The sequence below is a fragment of the Salarias fasciatus genome, chromosome 16 (genome assembly GCF_902148845.1).
Source record: "Salarias fasciatus chromosome 16, fSalaFa1.1, whole genome shotgun sequence".
NCBI lineage: Eukaryota > Metazoa > Chordata > Actinopteri > Blenniiformes > Blenniidae > Salarias > Salarias fasciatus.
Window position 1 is genome coordinate 9,923,847 of NC_043760.1, and position 22,670 is coordinate 9,946,516.

A 22,670-nucleotide genomic window follows, 5' to 3' on the forward strand; every position below is an offset into this window, starting at 1 on the left:
CTGCATGCCTGCGTTTGTGGTTTCATTACAAAAACAAACAATAGCGCCAACTAGTGGCCAGACTTAAATTTGACATCATTTTCAACATTTCGGCCATTGCCGTGTAAACACTCATCATTTTCAAAACATTTCTGTGTCAATGTGAAACTTTCCTGAGATGAAAGGATGCCTTTTCACTTGAAACCTAAACGTGGCCTGAAGGTTCATTGGTTCACCGTGAACCCTCGGTTTGAACTAATCACTCTCTAAGTTACAGCTCCATTCAGTTCTCCTCATCTGTTCTATCAATAAGACATTTTGGCCCAGAGAAATACTGCTCTGGGGATATTTTCACTTTTTTATTCCATTCTCTCCAAACCCAACAGTTTATTGTGTATAAAAATCCCAGAAGATCCTTCTCCTCTCCACAGCCCTGCTAGCACCTTCATCCAACATGTGATACTGCTCTGATTGGTATAACAGTGCATGTGTGCATTCATCTGAATACCACAGCAAGCACAAGCTTTAACACCGTTCTCTGAAATGAGGAGTCACTTGATGCTAATAGGACTAATAGGCATTGTGTCAGCTCATTCTGCTTCTATATAACGCCATAGCTTTGAGTCATATTCATGCAAAGCAGTCCTCCATTAGCGCTGCATGATAACAGTCAGGAAGGGAATCTCGCTCTGGAACTGTGAACATGTTGCTTTTACAATCGGCTCCAGGCTCCATTCAAATGTTTAAAATATTGAAGAGACGAAGTACAAAAAGAATATCGGCTCTTTCTGTGGAATCACAATAACTCTGCCCCTTCCTGATCTTTCAACATGCTGCTCTCTCACAGACGGTTGCAAACAAATGGCCTTTTTATGCTGCAATGTTAATGAGTTTTCCAGGATTGTGTGCACAGCCTGTTTCTATCTTTAGATTCTCACCTTGAGGGTAACACTCCCTTATCTCCGCTCTGCGGTAGGATCACATTTCTCAACTGCGATGAGATTAACACAAAGGACAAAGAGAACTTCTGATAAGCTCGATGCAGGGTCTGCGAATGGCGATTAGTTTGTGTGCAAGACCACAATCCCAGCGCTACAATAAGGAATCTAGCTAATATAAGTAGCTGCAAACAATAAAACCAATAGAATTCTGTAAGCTTCTGCTCTCAAAGCCAAGCGGATTATGTACGTATTTAATTCAGATATTCCGTATTTAAATACCCCATCCAAGTCATGAGTGTACAGGCTTTATTTTGACACAGTTAGGTTCATTTTTGTGAGTCAAAGACTTCAATCTCTATGAAATGGCTGCTGGGAGAATTGGAGATGGAAAATGGGAAACTTAATAACTACGTCTAATCAAAAATGGTATCACCTGGTGGTCCACTGGTCATAGGACATATCATTCACCAGGTCAAGCCCTGCTGTGGTGACAACGTTTTCCCAGTTGAATCTCTAGTCTCTGCCAGGCCATGATAGATAGATAGATAGATAGATAGATAGATAGATAGATAGATAGATAGATAGATAAGATACTTTATTAATCTCCAAGGACTCTCCATGAACTGGGAGTCATGACATTCTGGAGGAAAACACTGTTGTTATAAAGGCTGTCTGCGCAGGAGGCCAACATGGAAGACTGCCTCATTAAACTGGAAAGCATTCTGGAAACTCCCATCAGTTTTAAACAACCCGGGCAGGTCAGTTGGCTTTTCGAGGACCTGCCAGTCAGCGCTCACTGCTATGCTGAATGAAAAGTCAGTGAAACGGCACACCGAAATAACAATTAATGGAGCGGGCAACAGAAACTGGAGTCAGGTGGTATCATGAGAGGCTCAATGGACAGACCGTCATGAGACAGATTAGTTTCATCCTAGTGATGATGTGCTGTTGCAATGTTAATCTCCCAAAGGCAAGATACAATGAAAAAACATGAAAAGTTCAAGGACTGGATCCACATGAGCATTCAGAGTGGTCAGAGAGAATCAGCCTGTTCCCAAACGTTGAGCACCTGTACATTTTTGATGTGATTTTCTGATGATATACTGCTGTTAACATCTGCTCACCGCACACCTTTCTCTCTGCACGTTGTCAGAATTCCACACCTGACATTCTTCGTAAGGACAAAAACATTATGCATGATGGTTGATCTCCTTGTTGCTACTACCTGTGCCATCTGTCGCCTCGTTGTGACCTCTGAAACGTGGCTGGAGCTGTTTTTCATCACACTGGAACACGACAGAAGCCCATTCCCCTGCTTCTCCCGTGGCGACTGTGACAACGGTCATTTCAGTTGACAATGTAGCAAGTTGACAGCATTTTGTAGCTCGGAAGTCTGAACTCCAATTTTCTTCTTTTGATTGGATTCAATCTAATCAGACTGCGTGTGGTCAGCGAGTTCCCACAATGCTTTGCATTCATGACGGGGAAATACGTCATCGACGACAACACATGCGCTATTGCTTACGTCTGTCTCATGACCATGTTTAAAAGAACCGTGGCGTGCACGTGCAGCAGCAGCGTTTCAGTGTTTCATCCTGTTTGTTTCCACGGAGATTGAGCTGGATCTTTTTCAACAAGTGGCCTTTTCTCTCGTTTCCACTGTTGGGACATTTTCAAAAAAGTGCATTTTCAGTGACTCTGAGCTCCGTCGTCGTATCAATGTCCACCCAAAAGTCAAGGAAAGTTTGACATTTTCACTCGAAAACACTGTGGTGGAAATAAGTCCTCGGCAGCGGCTGTCCTCGATCAAACTTTGGTTTCAGACTTTCACAAAAAGTCAGCAGTTCAATCAGACGGGGAAAAATAACATCTGTATTTCTATTTTCCAAAGCAACTGACACCTGAGAGTGTCATCGTTAGTCATCAGAGGATCACAGTTACCCTCTTCTTTTCCTCTGGCAGTTTTGTTTGATCTGTCCTAATTCACCACAGCTGCTAAAGCCTCTGCTCTATTCACTGACCAAGGACTGAACTGTGAGCCATTGTGAAGGTAATTAAGTCCTCATCATGACCAAACCTAACAATGTTAGTAGCAGAATTGCATTTCCCTTACCCCCTTTCCTCCAAATGAGACACTAATAAAAGTTTCTTCCTCCACTCACACACAGATCTAACAGTCTGTCAACGCTGCATTTATGAATATTTTAATTGTTTTCTTGTAAACTCTGTTCAACAGTCACCAGAGGCTGCCTGGGATTCATTTTTTGATACAGTAAGAAAAATACTATCCAGGTTAGACTGAGAAAACAATGAAGACAAGTGTATTATATTAATGATGACTTATTGTTATGCATGGGAGCTAGGTGTAGGGAGTTGTGTGGTTTCATTTCCACAAGCCCTCCTATTGAATGAGTAGTGCTATAATAAAACCATTGTAAACATTGAAGAACATTATTAGAAGTCAGCTTCTGTACTAAAAGCCGTTATCTGGTCCTGACCTGAGCCAATGGGTTAAGGACCTTGTTCACAGAACTGTCAGCAGGATTCAGTCAAGTATTGGTCACAAGTTTGCTGCTCTGGCATATGGATTAATGTTTGCTGAAGAAGAGACTGTCTAAAGACTTTTAGCATCTTAGAATTTACTTCATGCTTATTTGGCGAGTACTACACGGCTTTCTTTATAGTCTGAATCAAATAATCTTGTGTTTTTGCCATATTCATTTTCATCCTCTGTGTGGAGGAATATATGCTGGAAGTATATTTTCAGAAATACCATCCTCCTTCCATATTTTGGGGAGAGATTTAGTTGAACTCCAGGGGATGTTCAGGGAATTGGAAATTGTATTTGTGTCCCATGACTTCTGCTTCACGTACTATTTGGAGAGTGTTTTTGTCTTCATGGTGTCTTTGCAGCAGAAATAACATCTACCTGAACCATCCACACATCTTTCATCTTTCCTGCTACAATCACTCGGACACATTCAACAACCATCAGAGTCCTCGTACCACGGCTTAGCTTAAAATTTGTGTAATTCATTATGAAAGGACTGATTTTATGCAATTGTGTGTTTCATCAACCCTTTTCCAACTCCACCAAGTACAGACACTCCTCCAGCTCCTTCCTTCATATTGTTTTTGAATAAAAATCAAAGATAAAAATCTCCTGCCATATCTTCTTCTATCTTCTTCCATATGTGTAGAGTTGGAGCTCAAAGATTGAGAAGCTTGTTGATAGCAGCTAAACAAAGGAGTTACAAACGGTACATACGTCTTCTGTTCAATGTGTTTCTGTACTGGTTCATTGTGACACACCGATGTCAAGCAGCTAAACACAATTTCAAATCTACTGCAGGGAGTGAAGCAATCAGCTGAGAAACAAATGTTGCAGAATGCACTGGGATTGAATTTTATTGGAAGCTAACAAAAGCTGCCTTTTCTTTATTCTCTAAGCATCGTCCTTGAAAGTGTCTCTGTGCTTAAAGAGGCCTGAATGACTCACAGAAAGAGAAAAACTACTTTTTCAATGTCTTGTGGCGCAATACAGACTAATGGAGCCTAATAAATGCAGGAAGACACAAGATTCATTGTTTTGGGAAGTGTGGATGTGGATATTAACAACGACTGTCAGAATCACCTGCTTAATATTGTATTGACCTCTATTTTACTGCCATAACGGTCTTGAACTGTGGACACATGGACTCCAGAGGACTTTAGGAGGTGGATTGTGATATTTGGCACCAAGACAGCAGCAGATCCTCGAGGTCCTGAGAGTTATGTGGTGAATCAGGCTTGGTTGTCCTGTTGATCCCTCAGTGTGACTGACAAGTCTGTCACTGAAACTCATGTTCCTCAAATCATGACTGAGTCATTTCTGCTTTGAGGCAGAACGCTTTGATCTGCTGAATGTGGCTACTTCAATCAGATAATGAATTCCAAGGTGGAACCTTTTGAAGATGTCCGACTCCTTGGAAACAGGGGGAAATGGTCTGAAATGCTGTGACGCAAGTCCATGTACTCGTCATTGTCAGTGTTGAGAGCTTTTTGTCCCCACGGATCAAAATAACATTGTCACATCGCCACAGTCGCCCATTGCTTACTGGTCCAGTTCTGCTGATCACATTTTCAGTGAAAAACAGGAGTCAGCAGGCATGTTTACCTTCATTGGGCATCTTTTGATAGATACTGACGCCTGCGGACGGAGAATGCTCCACAAGAGCTGCAGTTTTGGAGAAGCTTTGAATCAGTAGCATAAACAAGCTCTTGTTGAAATAGCTCAGTTTATTTGAGGGAAAACCTTCAGTTGGCTGCGTGACATGAGGGGAACATGAGGTGACCATGAGTTCATGATCTGATTGGCAAAAACAAGCTTTGAGTTCACTGATATTATTGTTGATCTGCTTTGACATTTGTTCTTCAAAACAGTGCTCTTTCTCTTGGCCTTAATTCACATCACTTTGAGTTTTTCAACCATGTTTCTTGAGTTGTTTGTCATAAATGTCACTTTTCCTCCACACTTTGAATCTAAATTATAGAGCCGATGCACAGAGCAGTGAAACATAATCCCTCACGGCTCAGTCGGTGTTTGATGATATGTGTATTGTGCACGTTGACATTGTGGAACCCTCGTTGCCGTCTAATATATTCCACCCACTAACAGGTGCCATGATAAAGAGATAATCAGTGTTATTTACTTCATCTGCATGCGTCCATGATGTTATGCTTGATGATAATTATAGTCAGTTGGTGAAAAATAGAACTTCATTTGAAACAAGTAACCAGGCATTTTATTGATTTAAAGTGATGAAACCTTAGTGTATAGTGTTCTTATGGAGCAAAGCTGGGTAAATAAATATCATCCTAACTGCGGACGTTCAAGTTTAATTAAATGGCAGTACCACAGAAGCAATTGCAGTTTGACAACGTTGTTTTGTAGCCCATTTGTTTTTTTGAAAATCTAAATTGCATCTCTGGTCTCTAAATCGAAAATCAAAAGCGCTATATATGCATGATCACTATCACCATCATATTTGCACGATCACGCTGATCTTTAATCACTTTTCACATACTCGGTTACCTTGTCTTCTTGTGGTGGTTAGAATAATGGTGATCTGTAGTAGCCCTCTCTTGATGCACGCCCTGAGTTTACTACTAGTTACTAGTCTGTTCACTACTATGGTTCATCAGGGGAAAAAAAAAAAAAAAAAAAAATTATATAAATGTATGGTTCTGTCAGTTTTTGTGTTGGTTGTCGGCTCTGTTTTGGTGTTGTCTAGATTGGGGTTTGGGATGGTTCTTGGTTGCGTGTGGTGCGTTGACAACACTGTTTTGCATTTGTTGTGAATTTGTACATAGGTTGTGCCCCCGCCCCCCCCCCCCCCCCCCCTTTCTCCCTCTCTTTATCTCTCTCTCTTTTCTGTCTCTCGCTCTCTGAGCGTTTCCGTCCCGGTCCTGTCCGGCAGCCATGCTGGACGCCAGCTTTAAATAAAGGCAGCAGCAGGAGGAGATTCGTTCTCGTCCTGCTGCTAATATTAAAATCTGTTTAGATAGTAAAAGGCTACAATCATACAATATTGCACGCCCCAGCTGCTGAACAGGACAAGAAAAAAAAAGAAAATCAAAAGCGGTTTGGGTTCTGCTGTAGCAGTGTAAGTGTTTTCCATTTACCATGTGTTTTGAAAGTCTTGTCAAATGCATGGATTCATATTTAAAGGTAATGGGTGGAGAGTTTAAAACACGCCTACAATTTAAAAACAACAGTGAATGTAAGATAAATCTGTTTGAACTGAGATATTAAAAAAAATACAGAATGTGCCCAGAACAATAAACCATGGTACATGATTAATTTTGCAAAATGAATAATATTTCAAACACACACACACACACACACACACACACACACACACACACACACACACACACACACACAATTTCCAGTCCAAATCAATGTGTGGATTAAACATATATAGAAAGTGCAGCCTCACTGAGTTGTGAACTTCAGTGTGAATCTCTGCAAGCAATCATGAATAAGATGAGGCATTAAATGCAAAATGATTCCTTCTCCAATAAAAGAAGATTAGAATACTGGCAACACCTCTCGGCACATAAATAGGTGCACCATAAAAGCATCAATACAATTGGAGACTCAGAAAAACAACTTGAAGTTGAATTTGTTCAATAAAGAAGAAAATCTCCATCAGTAAAGGTTCATCAAAAAGTGACCTTGGGGCAGCAGTCCTGTCTCTAAACCGGTTCTCAGGAGGGCAGATGGGGGTCGAGTGGTCAGGTTATGCCAACTCACACGGCAACCTTTCAGAGTGCATGATGGGAAAAAGAAAAATCAACTGCTGATGAATCCCAGTTAGAGATTAGTGGCAGTAGCAAAAGCCACAGAGAAGAAGGAATCCTTCCACAGCAGATTAAATCACCTTGATTGAGACTCTTTAGCTTTTCAAGACAGCAGGCTTTGTTTCTGTGCTTTTGTTTCAGAAAAGTTTCTTGCTTCGGGAGTTTTCATAACTAACCGCACCAGCTTTTCAAAGTTAAGGACCTTTCCAGTTACCTAACGTGTTTTTAACCGTGTCTCATAACTCCTCTGTTTATCGTTACTGAATCATGTTTTTTACTGTACTTCATGTCAGTTATTTCCCTGAAACCAAGCTCCTCTTTCTTTCTTTTTTTAATCCATCTTTACTTCGTTGCTTTAATCATACAATAACTTAGCAATGCACAAGCTCTTTGAAATTTGACATTTCTATCTCAGACCAACACTGTACTTACCTCAAATGATTTAGTTTAAAGTACTTACAACACAATGAGGCATTCATGTTATTATTCACATATATGCAGAACAGCACATCTCTCCTCTCGGGGTCTTAGCATTTGCAAGCAGAGACAGCAGATGTATGCCGTTCACTGTGAAAACGCAAACTCTTACTAAATTTATGTCTAATTTTTAATCAAAATGTCTCATCCCACTTGATTTAAGATAATGTCATCAAGTAACAAGTAATATTTCATCAAGATAGAAAGACTTGCAGGATTTTGCAAGACTATTTTCACTTATTCCTTCTGCAGACTTCTTCACTTATTTCAAGATGCTTTTACCTTGAAATAAGTGTTTTTTATCTCGTGTTGAGAAGGGCTTTTTTCCCTTTTTTTTCCAGTGCTATAGGTGGAAGGAGTCATAAGACCCTCATGCAATCACACAGAAGTGAGAAGTGAAACCCTTGGAGTGGTCGTAAACTCCCCACCGAACTTTGACTTTATTCCTCCTCTAGTTACAGCACAGTCAGAAAATGTCTTCAAAACCCTCATCTTATTCCTACCATCTACTCTCAAGCTCCACCTTGGGAGCCGTTTTCAAAAAAGCTCCATTTTCAGTGGCTCCAAGCACCGCTGGCATGCAAAAGTTTTCCATTTTCACCTGAAAATGTTGTTTTGTTAACAGGCTGTGAGCGGCACACCATCCGCGAGAGACACGCAGCCAACCCTCTGTTACGCTTTCCTGTCAAAGAGTATTCATGTTGCAGCTGCATAATGAACCCAAACACACCTCCGAAAGATGTTCTTGATGGCTATGCCGACCCGGACGGTCATTTCTAGACACTGAAAGCTGACAATGACAGAACGTTTTCAACTGCAGGTCTGAGCAATCCTTCCATGCAGCTGGATGTTTACAACCAACATGAGAGTAAACAAAAAACTCCTTTCTGGGAAATGATGCACATCATTCATCTCCAGTCTAATGAAAGTCTTCCTGTTTGAGGTGGAAATGTTGGTGTTCAATTCTAAACAAATAAAACATAAAAGCCTCTTCTGTTAGGAGTTCAGACAGCTGAGCTTGGGAACGAAATGATGGTAAACCGAACACCGGTTTCTGCGACTTTCTCCACAGATTAGATTGTATTTACTTTAATAAAAACAGTACACACACACATACACGCCCAAATGAAAGAGGGTTTCAAAATGAATGATGCATCACAACAAGTCCACTGTGGCGTCTCTGCAGCGTTTCATTGTGGACTAAAGACTACTCGCTCTGGGAATACAATCACCGCGCAAACACCGAGCCATACGGAATAAAAGCATCCTCGCTCATGTGGAACCGTCACGCTCGATTAAAATATGTTATCTGAATGACAAAAAAACATTTGAACAATAGCTCCATTTAGCTCTCATGAAGAGTGTTCGGCGGCAAAAATGTGCCCGTGTCGCACAAACACAACATCCCTGGCAACCTCCTGACATGCCACTCAAGATTACACTCCTGTTAAACAATACGAACAAACAAATCACAGAAACACACAAACCCTCCAAAAACAGTTTTTATCTCATGACAGATCTCAACAGTACAACCAAGAACTCAGCCTGGACACCGATCACATCCATATCAGAGTACTCTGAGTAGCTTTGATGGAAAAACTGCAAAACTCGACTGCATTTGAAAGACGCATAAAAATTAACTGGAAACAATAACTATAATTTGCTGATGTCGGATATAATTATAAATATAATTTGGCAAAAATATATTTTGGACTGTTTGAGGAAGTCTCAATAAAACAAAACAAAAAAAAAACAACAGCAGGGAGTTGACAGAGGCAGACTCAGTCCAGTCTGAGCAGCCCGAAATGAGCAAAGCAGCAGCATTCTCCCCAGAGTGTGATAACAGGAGTTGTGCCCCCGCAATTCAAACTACCGGCCCAGCCTAAAAAGCCAATGGTTCAGAGGCACCACATCAACCAACTAGCATCAGTTTTCCTGGAAGGTCGTTTGGAAAAGAAACATTTTGCAGTTCATTGAGTGCAAGCTGGCTCAACAAATGGAGATCTCTGCATCACATTGTGAATTCTCCTTTGACAAAACCTCTGTCCAACTGAATATTTTCTTCACTAATTAGACCTTTCTCCACTACTTTGACACAGCTGAAACAAACAGCATCATCACCCGCCTCAATCTGCTGGAAAACAACAAAACAATTCAAGGAGTTTGACACGTCTGAGCTTTAAACTGATGCCATTCTCTGCCAATCTTTGCTCTCAAAAACACTCCAGTTAATGCTGTTTAATCTGATGCTGCCCGCCAAGCTCAGAATACCACAAGACAAGCCCCCACTATTCAGGGAGATGTTTTAAATGAGCTTATGGTGGAACATTTCTACAACCTCCTAAAAGAGAGAGAAAGGATTCTTCGGAGAAATAACGGACTCTTGGACACATTTCAGAATGAAGTCATTCAACAGTACACCTGTGCTATTCAGTGAGATTGTATTCAGTCCAAACAGTCTGTACTATGAACTCACTGCTGATGGTATCATGGATACCAGTATGAGAAAACGATTTTCACTGATGCTTGCCACCTGTGAGGTGACTCTAATGCTGACTCCATGGACTCTGTCCAGGTCATAGCTGTGGTAATCTGTGAGTCACCCAAACACAACTCGATCTAAGAGTCAATGTGTGGCTCTGGTGCAGTCGTTACCATCCTGGCTGCATGTCTGTATGCGAGAAGAACAAAAGAGGAGATTCAGCCAATACAGTGTGAAAACAGCAGCTCTCAGAGAGAAGGTTGATATTACAGCAGCCAACAAGGAACAAACGGTGAATGTAGCTTTCCTGCACCATCTGAAGACGGGTTAGAAACAACTATGATACAAAAAAAAACACTGATGCACATTGCTGTCATGAATGTTTATGGTGACATTTTGGACAGTCGGGATATTTAAAGTCTAATGAGAAGTGCCATCAGCATCAACCCAGAGAGGAAGGCCGCATTTGGAATTGTGTGATGCAGGCGGTGAGACAGTTTTCTTGTTTAAACGCTGCCACTGTGCATCACACATTTTCCTTCAGCTTAAACACGGCTTTCAGCACCAAGGACAGTTACTCTGTGACGCATTCTTTGCGAATGCCAAGTTCAGCACCACGGACAGTTATACTGACACTGTGACACCTTTATAAGTGTGTTTGTGAATGTTATGTGTTACATTCTTGCCAACTGAGGTAATAAAATGTGTCCAATCCATCTCCACATCCTTCTTTCCTGGTTGGTAATTTCTCATAGATCTTTATTACAGATTACCAAAGGCCATCAAATCCTAAGGACGGAACTCAGGCACTGGTTAACAAACACCTGGATCCTGTCGCCAAAGAGTAGAGCTACTCAGCACACTGGCCCTTGTGGGCGACAGTCCTGCATGTTTTAGGTCTCTCCCTGCTTCAGCACAGTGGCCCATGAGGACCCGGATTGAGTATCCCTGCTGTAGAGTAAAGCAGCTTTCATTAGAATTACTATATTTGAAAACAATATGTTCAATATGTTTGAACAATTAAAATAGAAGAGAGAATGCTGCATATGCCAGGCCGTGGGTCGGTGCTGTTTGGTTTTTGTAATGAAACCACAGACACTATGAACAATACACTATAAACATTAACAATGAGAGAACAAAGACTTTCATATGAAAAGATGACCAAGTTAGGAGCCATTACACTCTGGAGGTCACCATTGTTATTATTGCTTACTGACTGAACATGTGATGCACTCCTCCTCCAGTAATAATGATAGCCTGCAGTATATCTACTGAAATATCTGTAGTTTCCACAAAGACAGAAATATCAACTCTGCAACTCAACAACTGAGTTCTTGCACAAGTACAGTAATGAGAAAACAAAAACTTGAGCAAGAGTTGCGTTAAAGTCAGAAAAATATTCTGTTACCAGACATTTACTGTTAAAAGTTGTCTTGCACTGACAGATTACTTGACAATATGTGATTTCAAAGCGGTCACTGACCATGCTGCACAGTTTCAGTAAATCCAAATATTAGATGTCAAAAGAACAGCCAATACTCTATTATCTATTTTCTGCCCTAAGATGACATGACAGCCTTTTCTCTTCATTTCCTTCTGAAACAAAGCCATTATAAGTTCAGAGGAAAGTTTTGCTGTCAATCCTCACAACCCCCCCATCAACACATGATTCTTTTCATTTCATTTGATTTCTTAACCTTCAACTACAAAATAAACTTTTTGATTGTGTGTGTGTGTGTGTGTGTGTGTGTGTGTGTGTGTGTGTGTGTGTGTGTGTGTGTGTGTTTGTGTGCGCGCTTGTTTGTTTCAAACCTAGATCTGTTTAGAGGCCCAAATAGCAAATTGCATGTTTTGATAATTGTGCCCCGTGTGTTACCACTTAATGAACAATAGACTCAATCACACATCATTTTCCTGTGTACTCATTCACTTAGCCTCGTGCGTCATCAGCACAGTGTTTTGAACCGTGAACGTCACTCAAGCTCTATTCAGGATTATGCTTGATGGCAAAGGTGGGAGGGCTGATTAAAATCCAAAACTGATCCATTCCTGTTGCAGTCTCAGACACACACTGTACCTTGTAAAGTAAGTTAAAGCTATAGTGCGTAACTTTAAAATGTCTATGAATGTCCGTTTTAGCCAAGCCGGCAGCGTTACCAGCGTTACCAGTGTTAGCAGCGTTAGCAGCGTAGCAGTGTTAGCAGCGACACCACACAGGTAGTACTAGAAAACACAACGGAAATGGGAAAACAACTTTTCTGGAATGCTGCTACTCTTCAGGAGTTCCACAGCCATAGTGAGTAGTTCTTATGCAACTGAATAACACATGCCTGTGTACTCCCATTGGTAATGTTTAAAGCGTGTGTGTGATTTCATTACAAAAACAAACAACGCCTACTCGTGGCCCATCGTGAAAACTACAAAATGTTCAGCCTTTCTGCCACTAAATTCAATTCTCTCACTGTCAAAATGTTGCCATGTCAAAACCTTTCTGAAAAGAAAAAAAAAAAAAGATGTGTTTTCACTTGAAACGTGTTGTAAACAGGGGTTTCGCCTGGGAGCTGCAGCTGGTTTCCTCTGTCCAAGTCTGATGATGATGAGATCAAATAACTTGTACAAGCCTTTGAGTTGTGATAAGGGCTTCAGTTTTACTCTTCACTAAGAACAAAAACAAAATCTCCACAACTTTGAAATTAAATTTAATGTATGCAGCTCTTCAACAAGCTTTTAAGAGAAACAAACTGACAGAAGGATTGTTTTTTTTTTTCAATTTATAATAATTGCATATTTTTTCCAGACAAAGGTATTAGTGCATGTCTGTTCCACTGGAGTCAAGATGGTTTAATGGATGTATTTTTTAAACATCACGCACATACTCTCTGACAACACTAGCGATCAACTGAAAAGAAGAAAAAGGCCTGATTGTTGTTTGTTTTATTCAAAGTAGTGAATCAAAGCAGATCAGGCTGAACGTAGTTGTGCACTGAAACGTTTGCACTAAAGGCAAATTTACAACCTGTTGCAGGGTGACCCGTCGTGACAGACCATGAAAGTGGACGGAACGGGACGATGGCTGAACAACCACAGCAGACAGGACTGAGATTATCTAACAGGTAAGCTGACAGGAGCGTCCATCAATCACGGAGACGTCAAGCGTTGCTCGGAGTTTGTGTGTTGAGACGTGTCAGGTTTGCATGTGTCAGAGCCGAGGTTGTTAGCTTCTGTGAAACAGAAGTGTATCTGTTGGGATGACTGACAGACGTCAACAATACTGTCTGTCTGGAGCGCCCTCTTGGCAACCTCCCCCCTCCTTGTTTTTAAAACCAAGTTACAATTTCAAAAAATAAGTGTTCTGAAAATGACTTTGCAGGAGCTTGTGCTCGTGTGCCTCCAGCATCATGATGTCTTCACAGTTACTATTCAGACGAACAGCGTCGCTCCTCAGAGAATAAATCTTAAACTGTGTCTTGGACAAAGCTATTAAAGCCCTTTCAACATGTTCCACTTATTAATAATGTATAAAAGTTGCTATTTTTACCTCCCAGAAGGTTTTGTTTTTCTGTTTTTGTGGTGACTCACACAAATGAAATGTGGCTATTTTCTCTTGAATCAGTGATTCACTGATCCTCACAGAAAACCATCCTCCTTTTGGTCAAATCTCTGCTTCATCCGATGGACAATGAAGCGCCAGCATAAGCAGCCTCAAGCCAAACAACGAGAATCTTTGGAGGTCCTCACCTGCTTGACATCGTATCCCAGAAGAACAAAATTTAGGTCTGGAGAAACTGCAAACTTTGAAGCCTTGAAAGTTGCCTGTGGGCAGAGAAACAGACGTAGGAGAATTTTCATGCATCCAAAGCCAAGTTTTTTTTTTTGTTCCTTTCAGTTTTTACCATATAAACATGATAAACCAGAAAATCTCTCTCAACACTTGTGTTAAGAGTCAAAGTGGAATCTCAATACAACTGAATCAGGTCAACTGGACTGGGTCATACGTCTAAAGATATTTCACTCTTTATACCATGAGCTGATGAAGACACTTGAATGAGGAGGGAAATGTTGCACAAGCCCGATAACCAAGTCCAGCTGATGTGATTAAGGACCTGTTTTCATTTTAAAATGAAAATGCAAAACCTTCATTGCGTTTTGATGGTCTTTTAATTCAACACTGCTGCTCAGATCTGTATGAATGTATGATGCATGTTCGCCATTGTTATTGTTGATAGCGTGTTGTTCTCTGCGTGCATGCATGCAAGGATTCCCATCATCACTTACAAACGTGGTGTTTTTCAGCAGCAGGTCTGTCTCGTTTCCTTCTGTCTTGACTTTGAAGACATTGCCGTCCCAACTCCGAAAGATGATGTCCTCCACTAGGACACAAACAAGCAGTCAGTGTGAAGTATTTCAGCCAAACAGATCAACGTATCGGGGTGCAACGAATTAAATCATCGAAACTGGCTATAAACAGACCATAAAATGAGAAATATTAGAAAACAACCCAATTTTAAGAATGACCTTTAACTCGAAAGGTTAGAGCTGTTCAGACCACTCTGAAAAACTGTTGAAAAAGAAATTAAATATTCAGCTTCTATTGGATATTACAGTTTATTCCAACAGTTTCCTTCTGGGCCGTTCCCTATAAGCCTGTATTCAAAAACAAACTGGTAAACTGGTAGCTTCAGCTGAGTGTTGAGCATCAGACAAGCAGCCTGTTCATGAAGCCTAGTAGTGACTTAATCAAGTCAACTGTAACAAGCTTGGATAAAATAGACACAGCATTGTGAACATTAAATATTGTACACTAAAATCAAAAGCTGGCACGGAGTGACCTTTATCTTTAAAGGATTTCTGTCCTCATATTGGACTGTTTTCTCGGTTTATATGCACCAAGAATGTAATTCATGTGAAAGATATGTTCAAGTAGACAAATTACCCTTGTTGTTCTGTTGAAGCTGCAAAACCGAAGAAACTAACATGTTCATGTTTCGATTAAGATCTATACCCATAATAGTTTTATGTTTGGTTTGACAAACATATCAACGGATTCAGAGAGATCGACCTTCAAGTCACAAAGCCAGGTTTCCCTCGAGCCCTCGAGCTGAACATTCACAGTTTGCACCAGTCTCTCCAGCATCTAAAGCCACCCGCCCGCCCACTGACCCCTGCGAGGCGCTGTCTCCCTACACCTTCGGGCACTGCCGATGTGTAAACTGACACCCAAAATGCAACAAAAATTCAAATGAGGACTTATTTTTCTCTTGATAAAAGATGAGAATCGACTCCATCGCCAGTAAGTTTGACTATTCAGATCATCCAGAGTGTTTAGTCACAGCTGAGGAGGAAAAAACATGCTCCTCATTTAGTTTCCCTGTTCGTTGCCGTCATGACAAAGAGCTGCAGCCTCACAGGGATCTATCAGTAATCAGCCTTCCTCTCCGTTTGTAAACCTGATGTGCTCTAATCAGTTGTTTCCAGCCTGGACTGCTGATTCTGAGACGTACACAGCCGTGTTAGCATTGCCACTGCAACCTCAGCTGCACAGATTTTTAATGCAGCCTCACATGTATTATTCATGTGATTTGAATTACACATTTTAGTAAAGCGCCTTCCCTTGCAGCTCCAGGCCAGACACACATTGGACGCACTTTTATTTCAATATGCAGCCTTATAATCCAGATGTATTGATTTGTGTGCATCTTGTAGATAAAAAAAAAATAAAAATACTCAAAGCTGTTTGGTTAGAATGACTGGAGGTGGTTTGAAAAAGTTTGGTGTGGAAGTTTGCGTCATTTTATCTCCAAGTGCAGTTTCCAACAGTTTCCAGCTCACAGGGTTGAACTGGCCTCATCCCGGCTGCATGCTGAGTCCTGAAGCTGTTTTCCACATGAACTACTGAGTGAAAGAGGATGAAGTGGTGAATCTAATCAGAAGTGAAGTGGAATCCAGTGTTCATATGCAAACTAGACATCCTGAGTATCTCTATTCAATGGTCTTATCTGTCTGCAGCTCCCCAATAACAATGGTCTCTACTTAAGACAAGTAGAGCGTGAAAGTGTATTTTTATTTACGTGTTTTTGTCAGCTGTACTTATGAATTAAAATTCATTAGATTTTTCAATAAAGACCTCAGTCTTGCCAGCAGGCAACAAAGAGAAGACTGAATGCAGTTTGTTTGTGTGTCCTTGATCTTCTCGTCTTGGAGTAACAAGGTGAACCTGTGAATCTCCTGTTTTCACCACTGAATGGAGGAATAGATGCACCTGAAGAAAACTCAGTGTTTCTGCCTTCGCTCGCAGAAAGGATGAGTATCCGTTGTGTAAATACCTCCACTCCTGTTCATTTACGCCCACAGGTGCTCAGACAATTAAACGACATTTACTGCGTCCTTTACATGCCATGAAACTCTGAGTGTTTTCTCACTCAGCAGGCTATGTCTGATTAATACGGCGCCTCGTGCAGCCGTGAGGTTCATTAGTGGCAGAGTGAATTCCACCGGTGTGCTTCTAACAAGCGACGGCTGGAACGGCTGGGCAGAGCTTCTCTCAACTCGCTCCGGTGTGATTCAGTCGCAGTGTGAAAGTATCGCCTACCAAACAAAGTAAACAACACAACAGGGTCCTCTAGCAGCAGATGATGGTGGTGGTGGTGTGTGCGAAAGAGAAAATCCTAACAACCTTTTAAAGCAATTTTTCAAAATTGTAGTGTGTTGCCGGCTTGTAAAACGCCACTTCAAAAACCTCAGATGTATTTAGTTGAACGAAGCATTGCTCTGGCTCGCCAACAACTATGACTTCATAAAAATGGAAGTGGATTTATGGATAATTGGGTTTTTTTTTTTCAAACAAATCTGACACGTACATAACAGCACAGTTTGTGCATAACCTTTAAAGTGTGATATTTACAGAACAGAAAGCCTCTTTCGCTTCCTTCTTCGGGGATTTCTAGTAAAGAGCTTGCGACCTTGAGAAAATAAATGCAGAATCCAAAACCTTATCGGTGAGGATATTTAGAAAAAAGATCCCATGTCATGACTTGTGCTTTATTTAGACAGGCAGCACTACTAAATCGGATGGGAAACGTTCGCCTGGAAGGCAGGAGAATGGAGGAAAAGCTTGCAGAACTGCCAACCTGTACGCATTTTGCGTAGCAGGTACGCAATCTGACATCAAACTACGCAAAAAGCTGCAGACGTCTGTCAGCGCTGTTATAAATGTGGACCGTGGACACGATGCAGCAGCAGGGCTCTGAAGCGTCACGCATTTCGGTGTGTTGTCACGCAGTCACGGCACACATTGTATTTGTCACACTGAAAAAAATACCGGTAAATTAGTCTGGTGCGCCGCAGCTCTGGAACCCGGAGGAAACACGTGTAGTGCTGCGACGTTCAATGAACGAGCCGTTCGTTTGAACGGCTCTTTTAAGTGAACGACGAGAGCCGGTGTTCCGACGGAAAACCATGCATTGCGGAATTCGCATACACCGTATGTTGGTTTGACCGCTATGTCTGACGGATCTGACTCTGATTCTGCAATAAAATACCGAATTTTTAATTTACTAGCACCGACTGGTTTCTTTCACAAGGATCCTGTCGTGTCGATGCAGCACAGAGCAGAATGAAAGTGCATACGTAGTGGAACTTAACCGCGAGAAAAAAAAAAAAAAAACGAGCGTGTACAGTCGCGCGACGTTAGACCCGACCGTGCACAATCGCGCGACGTTAGACCCGACCGTGCACAATCGCGCGCCGTTTGGACCGTAAAAAGATCTTCCTCAGGCACAATTCACGCAAATAAACACAATGCACGCTACAAAGAAATAAAATGCCGAATTTTTAATTTACCAGCACCGACTGGCTTCTCTCACAAGGATCCTATCGTCTTGGTGGAGCACGGAGCAGAATGAAAGTGCGTAGTGGAACTTACTATCCGAAAAAAAAATAATACTCCCACTCAAAAGTTAATAAAAAAAAACAACAACACATAGTTCCTTTTGGTTATGATCTTACCTATCTCAAAGGACGTGTATTCAATAAAACGTAGTGTGAAATCATCAGTAATACCATCATTTTGCTTACTTCTCCTCTCCTGTATGTTTAGTCGACGTTTGTTTGGAATCTCCGGAATTTCCCTCTGCGCATGCGTGTTTCGTGCTGCGCATGCGCAGAACTGTGGTGTATGAAGATCTGACCTGTATGGTGATTTGTCGGAACACCGGTTCACAGCTGTCTTTGAGCCGTTCCTTTGTGCAAATTGTCCACGCTTCCTTCACGTGTCTCCTGAGTGTCTCCTGAGTCCAGCTGTCACCGCTGCTTTCGTGTTAACGACCGAGTTTCACTTTACCGCAGCAGCTAACTAGCGGAGGAGGAGTGTCGCAAAACCGGAGAGGAGCCGGTGTTTTGGAATAACTGATTCCCTATTAGCTGGCAACTGGGGTTCTGTCACGTCCCTTGTTGCTGATAGATATTAAAAACAAGACAAAAAGCCGTGTCAGACCTTTTATGAGTCTGATTTCAACATCTGCGGCTGCTAGCAGCAGCAGCAGCAGGAAGTGCTAAAGGAAGTCAGTCACCAGTTAACAGGGAAACCAGTTCATTTGAAGCACTGTATTGACCGCTTTATCAAAGGTTTTAGCAATGAAACACACACATACACACACACACACACACACACACACACACACACACACACACACACACACACACACCATAAAATGGTCAGTTGGAGGACACGTAGCAGCATTTTGAAGCTCTTTTCTGGGGATAACGTGCAAGGTAAGCGACAATGTAATGTGTCTCAGAAAAACATCTCTTAAAGGTGCTGTAGGCAGGATTCGGCATCTCCGCCATCTTGCTTAGGGTTACCTAAGCAAGATGGCGATTTGACCCATCTAAGATGGCGATTTGAAACCCAGCACAGCCAATCCTGTCCTGTTTTCTCTGACATCACGCCCTTACGCAAGTTAAGCCCCTCCCACAAGAACGTGTGATGAACGCCCCTCGACCAATCACGGTTAGAGCCTCATGGGCTCTTCTGATTGGTCAAAGATACCTGGAGCTGTCAAGATTCCTTTTCAGCTCAGACCAGAGACAGATGGAAACGCTGCGCCCTCGCGGTAGTGCAATTATGCTACACTCCTAAAGGATTATCAATGGATACTCTAACATTTAATCCAAAGAAAACACAGAAAAATTAGCATTGACTAGCAAAATCCTGCCTACAGCACCTTTAAATCTGTGTCAATAACCAAATTAAAGAATCACATGGAAACTTTTAACTGACGGTCGGCATGATGTGAACGTCAGAAGCGATCAGCACAGACAGATGAGGCGATCGGCTGGCGGCGAGCACCTGAACCACGGAGCGTAAGCCTGTCGTCAGCTGTGCACTCGATTTTTAAAACTGAACCCTGGCTGTTCAAACGCCTTGTCCTTAATGTGCTGCAAAAACTAGACTCTCTTACAAAAAACATTGTTATGAATACATAAAATATGCATGATGGTCAATGGAAACACTACTTGTTGCATCATGGTTATCACCACCAATCACTATAAAAAACATTCCTCAGTAGTCTACAATGCTGCACTGATCTGGATTTAACTTTACAGTCAGAAGATCAGTGGTTTCAGTGTCCACAGCTTTTTCAGAGATTTCTTGAGCAGTAACTGTTCTGCTTTGCAGTCATATAACATTTGAGTTTCAGCGAATGGGAGCAGAAAAAAATGTGCTGAAAGAGAAGAACTGCTGCAGGTCACCAGATGGGATGAAGTTGCTGCAGAATAATGACTGGAAGGCTGAAATGTGGTTGAGAGATGTATAACTTTGACCATCTCTTTGGGGAAAAAAAGGATTTTAATTTTCCAGAGCATTGCATTACAGCACAGTCTGCCCCAGATCCAGACCGATAGACTGATTTGATGCATTACAGCCCCATTTGGACTGTCTTCACTACTGCGGTGGAGTGTTGCTCTAATAATACGAGTCAACACTTTTCACTAGCAAACGAGTGATTTGAAAGTTTGTTGTGTTTCGGTTTGCCCGGTGAGCTCAGCCAGGAGGAGAGATCAGTTTGATGTTGCCCTGCAGAGCATGAATGTATGTTGCAGCAAAACACAACATATTGAATATAAGCTGGTACGGTTTCTTATCTTTAGGGTAACAGTAATTTAATAAACATTAAAAGGTAATTGTAATACCCTACGAAGGTACAGTATGTAGCACATAGCTTCATCTAAAGCTGGGTATATTGTAAAGAAGGTGCAGCAAACTGCCTTGCAGAAGGATATAACCCCCCCTCGCCTTTTATTCTGACGTAAATTGATATATGCACGATCGTCACCCATGGAAGGTTTTTTTATGGCCACATTGAGCCTCACTGGTCCTAACAAATAAAGACTTGACAAAAAGCGGTTCTGCTGCCTGGTCATGTGCAAACAGCATACATTTTAATATTCTTGGGAGATGTTAAATAGGCCCCCGCTATCCAGTGCACAACAAATGATTAGGCGAGGGATATTGGAGGGTAATGCCCCCAAAGAGACGGAGGATTTACAGGAGGGGAAAACAACAAAGGCTTATTTAGTGGGCTCTGTCCAGGCAAATCCACACTTAGATTATACTGCAGCAGAAACAATAACAGGAGTTCCTGCAATAACTCCAATCTAATCCCAAACCAACGGCACACTCCGCAGAGTCTCCAGTTCCATTAATGCTTCTGACAGGTCTGAATCATTTCAAGGTCCCCGTCTGGTGTAAATGTCAATGAATGAGCTCTGAGGCATCAATCTCACACAAGAGCGCTATACACCAGCAAACACTCAAAAACACTTTGGAGCATAATGACAGGGAAATAAATATGAAAAAGACAGATGGATTGCCTGAGAAAATCCTCCAAAGGGCTCTTGTCATTTAAAATCTCCCGCCCCCGCTAAAAGGAAGCAGCGCTCCTCTCTTATTTCTGATGCAGTGCTTGAATCAGATCAATAGATTTTATAAGAAAAATAAATTGGAAAAAGGGACGCCGTCCTTATGAGTTGACGACAGTTTATCAGAAAATGCTCGGCCGACACGTAATCTCATCTGGGATTAAAAGTGTCCCAACTATCAGAAGATGTGGAACTGTTTAATCCTGGCGCTTATCAAAGGAAACAAACGGTAAAGCCACAGCGACTTCTGAGGATCAATTAAAATCAAAACCTCCAAGTGTCTGTAACTGATGACTGAATATTGTTGTGTAGAACTGAAGTATCCATCCATTTTTTCCACTGCTTATCCGGGACCGGGTCGCGGGGGAACTGAAGTAAAAATGACTAAATGTATTTGAATCAACAGAAAAGGGTTTAATTTAATTCAGTTTATCATTATTAAAAGCACCACAAAACAAAACACTACAGATGACTTTTTCTGTGATCAAAATGACTTTGGTTTTTCAGTTTGTGTTAAATTATAGTATTAATTGAAAGCAAAGTTAAAGTAAGACTCAAATATAGAAATATTTCAATAAGGATATAAAACTTTAATTTGTAATTTGATTTATGAAAGAGAATAAACTGATCTATTTTACTTATATGTTCTGCAATTTTACACAAAATACTAATATGAAAACTATAGATGTTGCAACACAATTTTTTTTTTATCTTTAGCTATTTGCTTATCTCGATCTCTTGTCTACCCGCTGCTGACGGACTCGTCTGATTGTATCAGGAGCTTTTTCATACTGTACTGGTGTCGGTATCGGCATCGGGACATCCCGACTATAAATGTCTCACACAGATGACAAGGGTAAAAAGGGTATTTTGTTTCAGGTGGAAGTGAAGGACAGTAATATTTTGATAACTAACGTAAAACAAAGGTATCAATAAGAGTGTACTTTCACATGAACTTTCAGTGGTCGCCTAATAATATTCTCTATTGGAAACATGCTGGTTGTCATGGAGATGGTAATGCTTCTTGAAAGACTTAGCTAAAAATGACCGATTAGCATTTTAGGAGACATAAAGTCTCAAAAGTAAGACGAGAAACTTTTTTTTATTGATATTGGAAATGATGCAGCTAAAATTCTGAATTTTGTGTCTTGTCCTAAAGTTACTCATATTTGAAACTACAGTAGACTGTCTGGGCACAACAAATAGAATATGTGACCTTTAATGGGTTTTATATTGCATTTGGAAACACTGTCTGTCCCAGATAAGGTTTGCTGGTCGGAGGTATGCTTGAGGAAGAGAGTTCACCGAGAGGTTCGCCGCCCAAAAGTCTCCGCTCCCAACCAAGCGGTGCAAAGTCATTAGTATTGAACAATGGCCCTGTCAGCGCCCTTCAGATACAATATGATCATTCTGTGCTTCGGGGCAATAAAAGTTTGTCTTTGTTGCACCTTTGTGATGGAAAGAGGCCTCGGAGTGAGTGAGCTGAGGCCTGAAGAGCTGCTGCTGAGCGTTTCTCATCGGTCTCA

At 41.4% G+C, this 22,670-nt stretch overlaps 1 protein-coding gene across 1 annotated transcript in view; it reads right to left on the minus strand.

Moving 5' to 3' along the window:
* LOC115403651 (inactive dipeptidyl peptidase 10) overlaps positions 1 to 22,670 on the minus strand; it is a 156,560-nt gene that overhangs the window by 27,104 nt on the left and 106,786 nt on the right. The window contains exons 4-5 of the mRNA XM_030112626.1: positions 14,500 to 14,594; positions 13,963 to 14,037 (exon numbers count right to left, since the gene is read on the minus strand). Coding sequence (XP_029968486.1) covers positions 13,963 to 14,037; positions 14,500 to 14,594 — 170 coding nt within the window. The remainder of the gene's footprint in view (positions 1 to 13,962; positions 14,038 to 14,499; positions 14,595 to 22,670) is intronic.